General features: G+C 39.2%; 2 protein-coding genes across 8 annotated transcripts in view; one reads left to right on the top strand and one right to left on the bottom strand.

The window, feature by feature from the left end:
• The window catches only part of Flo2 (flotillin-2), a 108,000-nt gene that overhangs the window by 51,525 nt on the left and 39,461 nt on the right, over window positions 1–17,014 (top strand). The gene's annotated exons all lie outside the window — the stretch shown is intronic.
• On the bottom strand, window positions 2,710–15,119 carry LOC108005102 (glucose dehydrogenase [FAD, quinone]). The gene is made up of 4 exons (XM_070997614.1): window positions 15,044–15,119; window positions 13,840–14,456; window positions 5,003–5,253; window positions 2,710–4,329 (listed from the first exon to the last, which is right to left on the bottom strand). Exons 2-4 carry the CDS (start codon window positions 14,295–14,297, stop codon window positions 2,888–2,890), a joined length of 2,151 nt encoding a protein of 716 aa, XP_070853715.1. The 5' UTR covers window positions 14,298–14,456; window positions 15,044–15,119; the 3' UTR covers window positions 2,710–2,887.

Raw genomic sequence — 17,014 nt, 5'->3', positions numbered from 1 at the left:
GGGAGAGGAGAATGATGAGCGGCGCAGCTTGTTGTTCCGCTGTGATGGCTAATATATTTCTGCGTGTTGCCGGCTTCCGACAACCAGGCCAAATGCTAAAAAAGTTAAGCTAAAAAGACTTTGAGCTTGACATTGCACTGAAAAAAATTAGTAAAAGTGAGAAAAATTAAATATTTATTTTAAATTAAAGTTTTATGTGTAAAGCAAGGTCAAAATATTTTAAATAGTATGAAAAATTTAAAATTTGTATGAATCATTTTAATTTTTAAAATGTTATTTCTTTGGATTAATATCAGCCAAGCTAAAAATGTATTAATTCCAATTTTAACTACAATGCAATGATTTTAGTCTATAAATGGCCGGAATCATACATGGCTGTTAAAGATAAATAATATTTTTTAGTCTTTATAAAAAGCAAGGAATTTTGTATAGGTATATAATTATTGTTTGAATATTATATACATATATATCAATGGTTTCATGAGTTAAGTTTATTTTGTAAACACTTTTAAACTCTATTTAGAAAAATATACCAAATGGGTTTCAGTATATAAAGCTGTATACCGCCTTTTTGTATGCAAATACCAACTTAGCATAGTTTTTCTCTCAGTGTCCCATTGGGTGGGGGCAAAAGTGGAGAGGTTTGAAATGGAGCAGCTGGGGCAGGAACTGCTGGCGAGGGGATCTGCTGGGGCTGAGAAGCCCCCGGTTACGGGCAACTTTCATTTTCGTTCAGATGACTGCAAAATTTTGGACGGTCATTGCTTCGCAGCATAAATATTTATGCGTTGCACTTGAGAGCGCTGGAATTGGAATCGGGATTGGGATTGGAATCGGCCTTAAAGTTGGGCCCCACCGCTGCACATGGAGATGGAATCTAGCCATGTGGGCATGTGGCTCAGATTTATGGCCGTCTTCCGCGACCCAAGTGCAAAAAGTGGTAATGAACAAATGCACTAAAAAAATGGGGGATATCAGTGGCAAAAAGCACCGCCTGCTGCAATTAGCCAAGCACACACCACCTTGATTTGTAGTGCATTTTGTTAACAAAATATTGGAGCCGACCAAAAATGCATTATTCAATTGGGAATTATTTATTATCCCTCTACGCACCGTTAACTACTGCTATGGCTTGCCTTTAATGTTTGTACTTAATTGCAATTATCATCGGCTGTAAACGAAATCGTAAATGCAATTGTAAAATTCCAATTATATCGCCGAAGGGAGATCATCGGAATTTGGCATTCGCATTAACGCACCTTACCGCATCGAATTACTCAGATTCGCTGGAATACATCCGATGTGGGAAATGAGGAACTGCCGTGGTTATCGGAAATGCATTACATTTCCTTACACATATTTGAGGACTGAAATATTTGGAATAATGTCTTACATAAAACCAAACAAAATTCGGTCCTGAAGGGGAACTCACATATTAAACACGATATCGTTTTAGAAATTGAATCCTATTGTTCCTGTTTTTCACTAATATTGTATTATAGTCTATCCGATCGTATTTTCTAACGCTTTTAAATACATATCACGAATTGAAATGAAAAAAAAATAAGATTGGAGAACTTAGAATATACAATACTTTGGATATTTGTTTTTCATGCTATATAACCTTTTTAAGTTTTGTTCTATTCATGAATATCCCTTTAAATGTTTGTATGTTATTCTTTAAGTCTAAATTCTCTTTTCTTTTGTATACTTTATTTTAAGAACATTTCCATCTTTCAATAGATGATATTCCTTTCATCCATCTTTCAATAGATGATATTCCTATTCTAATATATTATTATTAAGCACCTATTTCCGTAACTTAAAGCTTTTAAAACTAGGCTTAAACAAATTTAAAGCTTTTTAAGGGCAGCTTTTAAAACTTTAGCCCCGTTTTAAGCCAACTTTGTAAATCTTAAGCTTTCATTTGAAAATAGTTTGCTTACTTATAATCTCTTTTTGTATCTTTCATTACAGGTAAGCTTTGGCTAAACTTTTAATGGTGAATTTCAAACTGTGGGCTTATGAACAATGGCAAACCGATGTCAAACTGTAAGTAAGCCGGAATTAGCAATGGTATTTCAAACTGGAAGATATCAGGGTTTCTAATTGTATCTTTCTTTTGGTATATAGATTAGTTGCACATCTTAATTTAACTGTTATATCTGATATAAAAAGAAATTATTTCTTCAGTTCTTAGGCCATTATAAATAAGTTAGACTTTAAAAACAGGTTTTGTAACTATAATGACTTCCAAAAAATGCTTTAATATTGAATATTTTAATCCATAAATCTGCTATTCCTTAAACTAGATAAAATACATTTCAAATTTAACTATGCAGAAATAAAGTATTTACAAGTCCCAATATAGAATAGTAAAATAACCCAACGCTTGTGGTAATATTTCTGTTTATTCGATTTATTAGGTTCGTTTACATTTAAGAACTAATCAAACATTTGCATCGTAATCGTAATCCTCGACTTATGGACTAATTGAGGTACTCCAAGTGTACGCGGCGTCAAACAAACAATAAAAGTAAAAACAAAATACACATTTCGATTAGACACACACAACAGACGAGCGATATTAAAAAAAAATGTAAGAATTAGCATAAATGACTCGATATTTACATGAAGCGCTTAAGTGACTACGGTCATGGGTGGAGGAGGCAGGGGGTTTTTTTTTGTTAGGACAGGGCAGTATATGTGTTCTTTTTCTTTTTTGGCTAGATAGCGAAAGACAGTGAGAATGGGAAGCAAATTAAGCTTAATAAATTAAATTTATTTCGAAGGCGGAAATTTGTGCTAACCCCCCAGGTGAACCAAACACCCCTACGCACCCCCTTGACCTCTTGTTAAACGAAACCCCCCCACCCCTGTTAATGTACTACGACCTTGGCAGTGGCCATTGATGAACTGGTGATGTTCCTACGTCCAAGTTTTCACTGCTGGAATTTAACGATCGTCTACTTCGCCACTGGGTTCGTGGCGGGGGGCTGGTATTGTGACCTTGCCGCGGGCTTGGCCCCTGACCTTGGACCCCCGCCGGCACTGTGGTGGGGGTCAGCCACAGTTGCTTTATCATATCGGCACCCTTTTCGCCGATCATCACCACCGGTGCGTGGATATTGCCATTCGTGATGGCCGGCATTATGCTGGCATCTATGACCCTTAGCCCCGGAATGCCATAGACCCTCAGTTGGGGATCCACCACAGCCCAGGGATCCGAGGGCGGACCCATCTTGGCCGTCCCACTCATATGGTATATCGTCATCGTGTACTGCCTGATGAAGCAGTTCCAATAGTCATCGGTGAACAGGGTCAAGTGCTTGCAGTTCGGCAGGGGCTTGTTCCAGAATCGGGCCCCAAATCTCTTCATCGCCTCCGTTTCACCCATGGCCACGGCCGCTTTGACGCCCTCCCTCAGGACATTCACATCATCCGGATGGGTGAGGTAGTTGTGATACAGCAGCGGATATCGCAGCGGATTCTTCGAGGCCAGCTTTATGTAGCCCCTGCTCTTGGGCCTCAGCATCATGGGGAATACGCCAAAGACGTCGCGATTGTTGACCTCCCCAAATACCTCCTGGTAGAACTCATCGGTCAGGCCATGGGCCGTCTTCACCTGGGTGCCCCCATCCGACATTACCGAGGCCGAGGTCATCATGAAGTTCATGTCCGGCCAGTCATCGCTGGCATTCGCATACTTGGTGTTGATGAAGGCCACTGCCTCCAAACCTATGCTCGAGGTCAGGGGGCCATCCTCCGTAATGGCATACCTCAGAGCCGTGTTGATATTCACCATCCGCTTCATCACAATCGAAATGGGATAGTCGATGAGGAAGGCTATGCCGCCGACGGCGATATGATCCTGAAGATTCTGTCCCACGCCCGGCAAATGTTGCACCAGGGGAATCCCCACCCGGCCCAGCTCCTCGGCGTGTCCGATCCCCGAAAGCATCATTAGATGTGGCGATCCTATGGCTCCCGCTGAAAGGATCACCTCCCTGGTGGCATACACATTCTGCAATCTCCCATCCCGGATGAACTGAACTCCTGTCGCCCGTTTCGTATGCGGATCTGTGAGCACCTTGGTCACGTGCGAGAACAGGGCCACATGGAGATTGGATCGCAGACGAGCTGGTCGCAGGAAGGATTTGGCTGTGGAACTGCGTGAACCGCGTCTCATATTGAACTGGTAGAATCCAAAGCCCGTCTGCTGTTCTCCATTCACGTCCACGATGTCGTAGCCCATCTCCTCGCCAGCCTGCAGGAAAGCAGGACCAATGGGTGTGTTGTACGGGGAGTCCTGGACTGTCCAAAGGCCACCTAAAAATAATAAGGAATATTAGTTATGTCTTTTATCAGGACTGTTCTGAATTTTACTTTCGAGGAATTTAATTGAATTCGTTTTGACTTGCAATCAGTTTTATATGCCACTTGGAAATCATTTACTAAATGTTGTAATATCATTTGAATCGTTATGCAAAAAAGATAATTAAGAAACATAGTCTTAAACTTGCCAAATAATAACATTTGGGCGAATCGAATTTAAGTTAAATACTCGAAAGTGAAAAACGTAACAGTTTAGTTTAAGGTTGAACCCAACTTTTGATCTCTGCTTGTACAATTAAAAGTCTATATTCACACCTATGTATATATCTTAAAAATGTATCTGGAGATGTATATATGTATAATATGTAGGTAACAAGCTTTTTTGAAATTTTCGCTTTCCTTAAATTGTTATTTTGTTTGCGAATCACATTAGAAAATGAAAAGTTGCTGCTACTGCTTTCAAAGAGCAAAAGCACAAAGAGTTATTGCCGCAAAAAATTATTTATGGCTTGGTAAAGATGTTTAAAGAGACATTTACAGTCTCTCAACGAGAAATGTTATATTACAGCCACAAGCTAACATATTTTTAAAGCTTGGAGATTCTTTTGGCGAACAAGATACTTTAATTGGACACTAAGAGATAACTTTTGTACAGCCGAGGACTCACCTGTGCCATGGTAGCGCTTGTTCCTGGCCAAGTAGGGATTCCGTTGATCCTCAGACTTCCTGAAATAGGGCAGAATCTCCTCGTATGACCAGCCTGGATTTCCGAAATCCGCCCACTGGTCAAAGTCCCGTCTGTTACCCCTGATATAGAGCATCGTGTTGAGCACACTGGAGCCACCCAGAACCTTTCCTCTCGTCCAGCAGCAGCGTTTGTCCTTCATCGCCTGACAGGCCGTCGGTTGGGGCTGGGTTCTGTAAAAAATAATGATGTTTATAGTTGATGTTTCGAGACCCAGAAAAAACATTAAACTGAGCATTCCGAAATTGTATAACGATCTATCAAATACATAGGTATGCAGTAGCCCCGAAGATTACGACTGGGTGAAAACAATTAGCGAATCTCACCAAACAGCCAGCAAAAAGAGATATCCGATAACTTTTGTGGGCAAGTAAACAAAGCGACAATGAAAGCGCATTAGTCAAGAGATGCCACGCCCACTCCCCAAAAAAAAAACAACATCTTAAATAGCCAAATTGCCCAGTGGCCAACTTAATTACAACACATACACAAAAGCCCGTGTTAAACGGCCATTAGGCCAAGCTCTGAAATATCCATGAGGCAATGAACCGAGCGACCTCCCTTTTGCCCTTTAAAATAAAAGTATCCATGAGTACGCGAGTATCTTTGAGTACGATTATATAGTATGTACAAGTGGCATTTAAAGTGTGGCTTAAAGTACTTCGAGGTTGCTTAGAAAAGTTACCCAAGCATGGTTAAAAAAGCACTTTTAAATTTTAAGTTGTTGTTCAAATGTAAAAAGGATTTAAATGGGCCATTAAAATTTGTAGTTATAAACTAACCAATTAGGAAAACTATAAAATCAAGACGCTCAAACCTGAGTTATGAAATATTGATTAAGCAAATGCATTTATAAATATATAAATGCCTCAAATAAAAATATTTAGAATTTATTTTATAAAGAAAGCTTAGAGTCAATAACCCGAAGAGGAAGTCAAGCAGTGTAATTTTGTTTTTCTACTAGTGATAACTGCATAAAAAAGAAATCAGAGAGAAGAAATAACAAGAAAACCTCAACCAAAACAGTGAAAAACACGATAATTTCCACCCAGCAATTTCAAGCTCTACCAATTAGCGGATATCCCAGCCGTAGTTACGCATTTGTTGAGATAATAATCTCTTACCAGAGTTCCCAGCATTATCCAAATATTTCCCTGCCGTGAGTGCAGCCAATACAAACGAACAAATTGACCAACAAAACGGTTTGACAACTATAGAGCTGTTTTTGTTTTTTTTTTTACTTTTCTCCCCGTTCCGAATCTAAATCCGAATTCCATTTCTTTTGGGTGCCCATTATACCCGGTGCTAAACATATAGGAAGACTTTTTTGTTGTCGTTAATGAAAATACAAATTACCAGTGACAGGCAACAATCAAGAGGCGACTTAGCCAAGTTAACCACATTCGGCTGAGAAAGGCACGACGAAGAAAACAAACGGAAATCAAATGTCAGTTGCGGAAAACTTGGTCAGCAATGATTTTACTTGGCCAACAAAGCGTGCCAAAAGCAAAGAGAAAATGTGTAAAGTTTAAATAATAAATCTGGCAACGAAGTTGGCAACACCCATCAATCCATTGGGATATCTATCGAATTCAGCTGTGGATATTTTTTCAACCCAATTTTCTTGATTATTTTAAGGTTTTATCTCTAGAGATCATATATTCTGATAATTTTTTGGTGTTTTTTTGAGGATATAATAAAGATGTCAGAGGATTAACCCGTTAACTCAGAGAAATACCAATTTGTTAAAATTAAATTAAATATTTGTTAAAAACACCAATTTGTTAAAAATACCTTCTAAATTTAAAGCCAGTTTTTTATCAGGCTTGTTCTGATTTTGTACTTATAAATACGACTATTAATTTAATACTTTTCTCTAAAAAAGACCCCATTAAATATTAACATTTGTTCAAATTGAATTTGGGTAAAAAACTGTAATGTGAAATTAGGACAATGGGTGTCTATAGAGTATTTGATATAATCCCCTCAGAAACCAATGATATCTTGTATGATATGGTGTCTTGTATATCTGTATCTGAATATCTTGTAGTTGGTGTCTTGTATATCTGCATCTGCATATCTTGTAGAATCTCTACTAATTCGAAAACCTGTGGTTAATATTTCACGTCTATAATGAAGATGTCAGACAATTTTTAGCCGATGGATTAGTGTTAAGCTTGGAGCTCTCCATGGTCCATCATCCGCTTGTCTCGAATGCATTTGCATCTTTTGCGGTTAGGGTGTTAAAACCTGTCCTCCTCCTTTTTTTTTATTTCACCAAGGTGGAGTCTGGGCATAAGGGTTAGGGTAATTAGCATACGACATGCACATATTGGCTGTCTGATTTATGCTGCCCAGATCGGTGATGAATATTTCCCCTGCGCCTTAACCCCTGGCGACCGTTGACGAGTCATTAATATCAATTCGCGCCACTGTAACCCCACTGTGGCACATAGTTTGGCATACTGACTTATTGGCTACGTGCTCCGGCCATATCTCATAGATACGGGTGCCAAACACACATCAAAGCTCGCTGTTAAGAAAATAGAGAGAAAAAAACTTTCGCTTCCACTACGGCCTCGACTTCCACATCTGAGACGCCCAACTGACGCAATTTGTTTGCCTTTTATTAGCCATTTAACAGTTAACTCACATAAACGTAAGATATTATTAACTCATTTCGCTTGGTTTTTTGAAAACATTTTTGTGGGTGCGTGTAAATATCTCCTGAAAGGATTGAATTTCAGAAAGAATTGGAAGTTATATTAGGGTGAACTGAAACATATTGATTAAAGTACAGAAACACAAATTTAAGACATTATTAAAAGTAGTTTAAAGTTAAATATGTAATCAGAAACAAGATAATAATTTGAGTGAAAATTACTAGCCTATGATTATATCAAAATTAAAGGAATAATTATTAAAGTAATATTAAAGGTAGTATTAAAGTAATTAAAGGAATATTATTATCTTGGAAATTTTTTAAGTAAATCCAAACTATTTGGTAACCCTTTAAGGTGGTATCACAACTATGTTCTTTAAAAATTTCTACATCTTAAAATACTTTTGAACACACATTTCTCTAAAAAAGATCAAAAAGGCATTAGTGACATAACCCAAAAAGTCTTATGGGCATTTCGTTTCATTTGATGAATCTTTAAATTTTTTTTCTGAGAATCTGCAGATCTAGAAACAGTGGATTTGAAACACGCATTAGGGACATTCACTGGCTTAGCAATCACAATTGCCGCTGATGAAATGAATATGCATGCCGAAAATTCGACTTGATTGCATTATTTTCGTAATTGTTTAATGCTCGTTAACCGAATGTTGGTTAAGGCCTCATCGTAGTTCCCCAGCCCAAGAAGCAAAATAAGGGGAAACGCATTCGGATGGAACAGCTGTCGATTGCCGTATAAAATCACTTAGCGGCCGCATTAAGCTGTAAAATGGCAACGATTCCAAGCGATTTATTAACGGAAAGGTTTATACATGAAATAATAGCTTAATGAAATGTGGGAAAAAATGTTGAAAAGGCAACTTGGGTGCCAAAATGTTGGATATGCTATTATAATGCTTAAGTCTTTTTTACATTTTTCTATATCGTTATTATTTTTACTGACCACCCCAACTTATTTTTCCACTTTGCATAATCTCTGGGCTAACCAATCCATGGGTGTTAATTAGATTAACAGTAAATATTTTCGATCCGTCTGGTGGCATAACAAATTTCGTGTTTTCGATTGTGTAAAATCATCATACACTATATCAATAACCATATCAATATTTAGTGTTTATCGGTGGTTCTTCTTTTTGGGCATGCTTAGAGTGCAGTTGTGTTTTTTATTTTATTTTGCGTTTTTATTGCCCGGTTGACACAATTCGAGGTACCAGGCACAAGTCTCGAGTATGACGACCCATCGAAGCCTGTCCATTTAACCGGCTCACGTAGCCACTCTTTTGGCTTTTGGCGATTGGCAACCGGGCTATTCAGGTGCAATTGCCAAGTATCAGCGCCGTTCCATTTCATTTCGTTCCGTTTCATTTCGTTTCGTTTCGTGCCAAACTTGTAGACCTGCAGACCGACTAACCCACTTTATCGGAGCAACTCTGATTCGATGCGATCCGGTTTTGGGTTGGGAAATTGGACTGGACCGGCGTAGGATATCCCGATCTCAGAATGAACACTGCGAGAATTTGCAAACTAAGGAATTGTGTTCTAATACCTTGGATCATGTATCAAATCTTTCCACTAAGAGCAATTTCAAAGTAAACCTTAATAAAAAATATAAAGGTTTACAATTTTTGTATAATCTTTTTGAAGGTTATTCCTCATATCATTTACCTACTTTCCCCCAGTGTAGTTGCCACATGAATTGATATCCGCTTGCAGCTTGCATTAAAAATGCGAACCCGAATCTGTCAGGGGCGTGTCGCCGTCTCCACTGTGGATGCCAAAATATCTCTGGCATTAACGAACGCGAGGAGGGAATTTAATGATGTCGATAAGGCTGGGGGTCATCGCCAACTCGTCTTGCATAATCGCCCCCCGAAGGGGAATGCACAACAGATGGGTTGTTTGTGGGGGTTAACGAGTGGGGTTAGGTCCCTCGTATCCCAACTCAACTCCCCCGTCTCTTTGCCTGTTTACCCTGTAGAACCATTGTTGGTTTTAGGCGGCATCTACTGTTGTCTGCTGCGAATTTGAATACTTTCAAATGACTCGCAACGATAGTTGCACACGAGTGGGTTATGAAATGTTTAGCGGCAAGTCGTAAACTTTAAGCCATTTATCCGGTAATCGCACGCGAAACTGATTGCAAATGGTTTGGTTTTTTATCAGTGCCGCAAGAGGTATTTGTTAGTATTTTAAAAATATTTTTTAATACTATTTATTTAAGCAGCAAGTATAAATATTTGAGTCTTTTGTGACTTCGAATGCAGTTTGTGGAACATTACTTATCTATGTATGTCCGTATTTTAATTAATATTATATAAAAAGCCAAAGCATATTAAAAAAAATCACTTTCCACGACCTTGAACCCCATAAATTTGACACTGAACCTAAGGTGATACAAAACTGATGACGCCAATTTTGCGACTTTCTCAGGCGGGTGAAACTTTTTTCGCCCATGAGTGAGTCAATCAAGATTATTGACGATGATTGACGCGAGACTGATTGGCAAATCTTTTTTTTTGTAATTCAGTTTCAATTTCTATGCAGTCTGTTGACTGAATTTCCCGTTGCTTGTAAAGCGATTTTCGAGTGTCGTTTCGTACACATTGCACCCAAAACAAACACTCAAGACTCACACTTTTTCATATACTTCGTATGTCTGTATATTCATGTATCTCTTGCTCTCGGGATGCAGCTGACTGGAGTTGGGAGGCCCGAGATACAAATACTGAGATACAAAAATGCAGATACTGCTACCGACTCTCCCGAGTTTGTCAATGATGCAATGATTCAGAAACACACTCGATTTTATTGCCACACTGGATGCACTTAGTTTGGGCTTTGTTTTTATGCTCTTCTGTGCACTGAACGACTTTTGACTGTTTCAAGAGATTTAAGACTAGGTTTGATCTTAACAAAAATGGAAAAAAGATCTTAATTCTTAGAATAATACGGTGAAATGTAAACATACAATCAAAACCACAAGCTATTGTGATAGGTTCATTTCATTTTGGGTAGCATCAAATGGTATGATATGATAGTATGATATTCAAACTGGTTCCTGCAGATATAATAATTCGCATATCTGAAAACCTCAACAGGAAGATGAAAATTATAGCACTAGATCACATCTTATTTCTCCCGGTGTGACTATTGTTTCTTTTGGCACCTTATGATTTATTTCGCATGCACTTAACCGCATATTGCATTCAATTACGCAAAGTTAGATGGAATTTGGTAAGGGAATGGAAATGGAAAGGAAATATATAATGCAAAGTGGTCAGGGGAATGGGAATACCAATAGATGTGGCATTCTGAAAGTGAAACTCCAAGCCAAAACGAAGAGGAAAGAAGACCCATGGAGAAACGCGATCGGAAATCGCCGCTAGGCCCATAGGCCCAGCCCAATCCAAAACCCGGCCCCTTGTCACATTAAACAGTTAAATAGATTACGGTATAGGTAACACGCTCCAACAAAATTCCGACGAGAAAAAAAAATGCCAAAAACCTCATGAATAATTAAGCAGCGGGGTTCGATTTGTTAATTCGAAACCCGGTGGCCACAGGTGGCCGTTGATTATCAGCATCAGCTGTTATTAATGAAATGCCGTGAGATAGAAAACGATCTGAATGAAATGAGGGACCCACCCCGAAAATTAAAAACTAAAAACTTAACAAATTAGGCCTCGGGACAGGCTTGTCTAACGGTAGCCCGTTCTAATTTGAATCTGATCATTTTCTCATTATTGTTGAGCCAACATTTTCTGTCTAATAGAGGCTCGAACAGCCATATAAAGCCGCACTTAATTGCTCTTTGAAAGCGAGACACAAGAAAGAGGAAGATGATCCATCGAGATGCTACTGGTAAAATGGTAATGGTTTACGTTTGTCTTTACCCAATTGAAACATTCTGGAGGGAGGTGGACGGTGGACGGTAGACGGTGGACGGTGGACGGGGAACGGAGGAAAGTGGGCCGGGGAAAAGTGAAAGATCCGAGAAATTGGAACACTAGAGAGCCGAAGCCATAAATCGAGAGGAATGAAATGAAAACTGTCGTAAAGTAATTGGTGTTAATAGTGTTACGAGAAATTGTTAAACAATTAAAATGAAAGGAGATACTTGAGAAGGGGAATGGAACAATAAAATTAGGATTATAAGAAACAAAAGGGAAAGTGATGAACAACATATTGATAAATAAAGCTATTTTAAAAGGACTCTTTAGGTAACTTTGTGAAAAATTGAGTTCATAAAAATAGGTAAAGGAATTGAAATTTTTTTTCGAGTAGTGAGAAAGGAAAAGTGTAAAATGATATGTGGGTAAATAATATATATTATTTAGGAAGTTCATAAACAAGAATTCCACTGCTTTCATCATCGTTTTTGAATATGCATAATTAATCAAAGATAATAACGAGTGAATAGGCCACACAAAATATCTCCGTGGTCTCCCAAGACCCATCCTAAATGTATTTCAATGGAATATTTCCTGTATAATGCGAAATGTCAGTAAATCTTATTAGTCAGTTGGGTTCGTTTTCCCTTTCTTTTCGGCGAGTGCTGAAATCGTTTTGCTGTTTGCGTGTGAAGAGAGCTTGCAAATAGTTTGAAATTTGGCAAACGGTTGCTAACTAAACGAATCCGGCCTTTGGCACCATCATCATCATCATCCTCTTGAGTCTTTAGTCTTTAGTCTTTAGGCTTTAGCCACCTGAACCCGAAACCCCCGCCCAGTTTGAGTTGTCTGGGTCTATTCCAAATGCTAATGATGGCCGGCAACTCATCGATGGTTCACCCGGCGAGATTTGCATATACATATGGAAGAATTCGTTGATTGTTGTTGCCAGCTTTTGGAAAATGGCAAAGTCATTGGGATGAGCTGGTAAAAAGGGGCGCAAATAATAAACAAACCGGGCCACTGCTAAGGTTAAGCTTTTTGACCCCACCCATCAGCACTTTGACCCACAAAAGTGCTCGGAAAATGTTTGGTAGTAAAACAAGTTCACGACATAAACTCCAGGAAGTTATTAAGTGCCTGCTTTAACTTAAATTGAACTATAAAACCTTTTTATTTAAATGTTTAATCACTTTTCCACTGAAGAATTCCGAAATTTATTTATGAATTAGCATTAAAAAGCTAAGCTTAAAGCGAAAACAACTTACAAAATATTAATATAATACCTAACATTTAATATATTACACTTCATATACATACTAGATAAGTAAATGTAACATTAATTAATTTTCATAAATGTTATAGAACAATTTAAGGTATAAAAGTTCCTAGCTTTTATAAAATTGTCACCCATTTTTTGGAATTTTTATACCCGTTACTCGTAGAGTAAAAGGGTATACTAGATTCGTCGGAAAGTATGTAACAGGCAGAAGGAAGCGTTTCCGACCCCACAAAGTATATATATTCTTGACCAGGATCACTAGCCGAGTCGATCTAGCCATGTCCGTCTGTCCGTCTGTCCGTCTGTCCGTCTGTCCGTCTGTCCGTCTGTCCGTCTGTCCGTCTGTCCGTCTGTCTGTCCGTCCGGATGAACGCTGAGATCTCGGAAACTATGGGAGCTAGGCTATTGAGATTTGGCGTGCAGATTCCTGAGCTTCTTACGCAGCGCAAGTTTGTTTCAGCACAGTGCCACGCCCACTCTAACGCCCACAAACCGCCCAAAACTGTGGCTCCTACAGTTTTGATGCTAGAATAAAAATTTTAACTGAAATGTATTGTTCTCATCAATACCTATCGATTGACCCAAAAAAAAGTTTGCCACGCCCACTTTAACGCCCACAAACCGCGAAAACCTGTGACGCCCACACTTTTCATGCTAGATAAAAAATTTTAACTGAAATGTATTGGTCTCGTTGATACCTATCGATTGATCCAAAAAAAAAATTTGCCACGCCCACTCTAACGCCCATAACGCTTAAATCTGTACACCGCCGGTAGGTGGCGCATTTTAATATCGCTTTTCTGCTTGCATATCTCCATATAGATGAGTAACGGGTATCTGATAGCCGAGGTACTCGACTATAGCGTTCTTCCTTGTTTGTTGTGCTTTCACAGTGAAGTTGACTCACCGATATTTCCAATCCATTTTGCTTTTATGCAAATAGAGCGAGAGCAGAGGAACATCGGAGATTTCGGTCTCATGACCTCCGGCCTCCAAGAGCAAGATCTTCCAGTGGGGAATCTCAGATAATCTGGAGGCCAGAACTGTGCCCGCCGAACCGCCGCCGATGATGATGAAGTCGTAGGCCACCTCCACTTGTTGGACATTAAAGGGTCGATTCTCCGGATCGAAGAGATCGTAGTTGTAGTAGGCGATGGCCGCTATCAGGAAAGGCAGGATGGTCAGTTTGCCGACGCCTATGACAGCGGTGGTCAGTTTGATGGCGCCGGCGATGGCCAGGCCCAGTTTGGAGGCGCCCGCCGCTGCCACGCCCGCTGCCGCCGCCGCCTTGGAGGCGGCACTCGCCTTGAAGAGCAGACCGCCCACGGAAACGGCGGCGGCGCCCAGAGCGGGAACTACGACCATAATTTTTGGATGGTTTTAGCAGGGGTATTAAGGGATTTATTCGGGGAAAGGATTCCCTTTCTTATACAACTTCTTTAGGCGTTTCCTTAGCTCTTGATCCACTTTGTTGCCTGTCACTGCATTGCACTTTTATTCGGTTTTTGCATTCACTAATACACACTGAGAAAAACAAAACATTAAAATGCGGCCATTAAAGTTTCTCATATCCTGTTTTTAAAAATTAAAGTTATGGTAATAATACAAGATCTGGACTTAGTAAAACAAATTAAATAACTTTACAAGACTCATAAAAAGTTGAAATTACAATTTTTTTTATGGAACTGCATTCATTCTAGTAACATAGGATAACAAAATTTAAGCTTTATAGAAAATCCACTAAAGATTGTCTGAAGATTATCTTTATCACTTAATTTTCATCAACCTAAAAAAAGTTTTATGGAAGTGCTGCGGAATTTTTCTGATGTTTTAAAACGAACAAAGACCGGGGTGTTGAAAACCTTTGGATATGAGAAACTGGCGAATTGTTGACCGATATCGGTGATATTTTCTCTCTGTGCCGTCGTCACGTTCGCATTCACAGTCACTTGCCTTTCTGCACTTTCATTTAGGCCTCGAAAACACATTGAGTAAACAGAAACAAAAATAAATAAATTGTGATTGAAATAGTTAGTTTCACAGCGCGCGTCTTTTGGCATCGGGTAATAGTAATCGTGTAACGGATAATGGATAATGGATAATCGGTTAACCGGTTCACTGGGTAATTCGCCTGGCCAGCCCGTTTCGCTTTTTTTTAGGCCATCCGCCTCGCTTGGCAGTCGCTGCGTTTCTGAGCCACAAAAGCCGCTGGCCTGCGACGTTTTGTCTCCGCTGCTGCAGCGCCGGCAGAGGCGGTAGCCGCGGCAGAGGAAGCCGGCGTCGCTGCCGCCAAACAGTTGCGCATGCGCACGTTTTTATCCAGCGAATCCAACTGCATTCGCCGTGGCAGCAAGGTTTTAAAAACAATTTCAGATAGTGAACGTTGCCACATAAATTTAATTCAATATAATTCGTCTGCGTTCACTTATATTTAATATCCTAGCAGCACATTAATACAAAAAGCTATTTACATTTTAATAATTCAGTTGTACATGCAAAACAATCCCCAGTTTGTTCTCTAAAAATTCGCAATATTTTAACTTGCACTTATTTTTTAAAGCAATGTTTTTAAAAATAAAATCATTTTGCAACCTTACATTTTTTAAAAAGTTTGTATTTTGACTTAATAATAGTATGGTTTTCTTGGATAGGTGATTTCTTTTGATAAATGTAACTTGAAAAACTTTTTAAAAATCTAACCGTTTGGCATTCCTGCGTCCACACGTGCTCTCTGCCTCTCTCTGCTCCGTTTTGCGGTTGCGCCTGCGCACATTTTGCAATGTGAAACGGTTACCGTTTCGCGAGCCTCTCCTTCGCACTCTCCCACATCCACATCCATATTCACAATCACATTCACATGCGATGCGGTTGCGGTTGATGGCTGATGCTGTGCATTGCGAAACGGTTACATATAACCGCTTGCAGCTCCTACCTCTCGCTCCCACACAAGCGTATATTTGACATTTGCGTTTTTTCCTCAATACCTTCTCTTCTTCCTCCTCTTCGGATTCGAATTTCCTTGCAGACGCCAGACGACCTTCATGCTCACTTTACGGTTATGTGCACCTCTCTCCGCGGACGATGGGCTCGATTTTGAGTCGGAATTCGGGTTCCACTTCGAGTTGCTTTGCAGTTGTGTAGTTGGGGATTGCGCACGTAAGCCATTTAGGCAAAGACGTCAAAAAGATGCACAGTCAAACGTCGATAAATGCCAGTTTCCCAACTCTAAATCCTAGAGAATACTTATTTCCGATACTAACCGATTCAGTTTCACAACCAATTCACCTAGCAAGGACTTAAACCTTAACTGCAACTATTGTAACAGATTCATTTAACTCTTCAAATTTAAAAAAAAGGGAAAATCTTTGATATAGAATACCAAATACAGAGTACCTCAACGACGTACCAGAGTTTGTTCCAGCTAAAAATCTGCAATAGCTTAAGCTTTTAAAAAATTAAGCTTCTTGTAACTCATAATATCTTATTTTCAACCATATATTATTTCTTAACTTTCCACCTGAGTATGCCTTGTAGAATCTCCACTGTACTTACAACACATTATCGACTTCAACTTCGACATGAAAAGACAGCTGGCAGAAGAACCGCAATCAATTGACCAGTTTTTGGCATTGAATAAGCCGAGGAGTTAAAAAAAGTGAGAGATCAAAGTGAAATTTGTGGTATTTAGTTGTTGGTTGATTGTTTTTATTGTTCAACCGGTTTTTATTTTATTTTGAACCGTGTATATGTGTGTTTGCCAATTGACAAACCACAACACGAATTTTGCCAAGTAATTGTCATTACATTACATTACACACCTGATATCGAACGGATATTCAACGCAACTAGTTTGTCGTATTAATCGACAATCGATGGAACCACCGAAATTGCTCCAATTTCTGTCTATGGGGTGATATTTTGTAGCCTCAAGTTATATTTTTTTTGGCGGCTTTAGACAGCCACATGTTTGCATTTCTCACCACTTCCTGGTTATATTTTGCATTGTTATACAAGCCAATAACCGGGAAGGATTATGATGAAATGGAAATTATTTTCAAAGAAAAGGCCGCTTTATTACTTTT

Source organism: Drosophila suzukii, chromosome X, assembly GCF_043229965.1.
Source record: "Drosophila suzukii chromosome X, CBGP_Dsuzu_IsoJpt1.0, whole genome shotgun sequence".
Lineage (NCBI taxonomy): Eukaryota > Metazoa > Arthropoda > Insecta > Diptera > Drosophilidae > Drosophila > Drosophila suzukii.
This window is presented reverse-complemented; position numbering and strand designations above follow the sequence as displayed.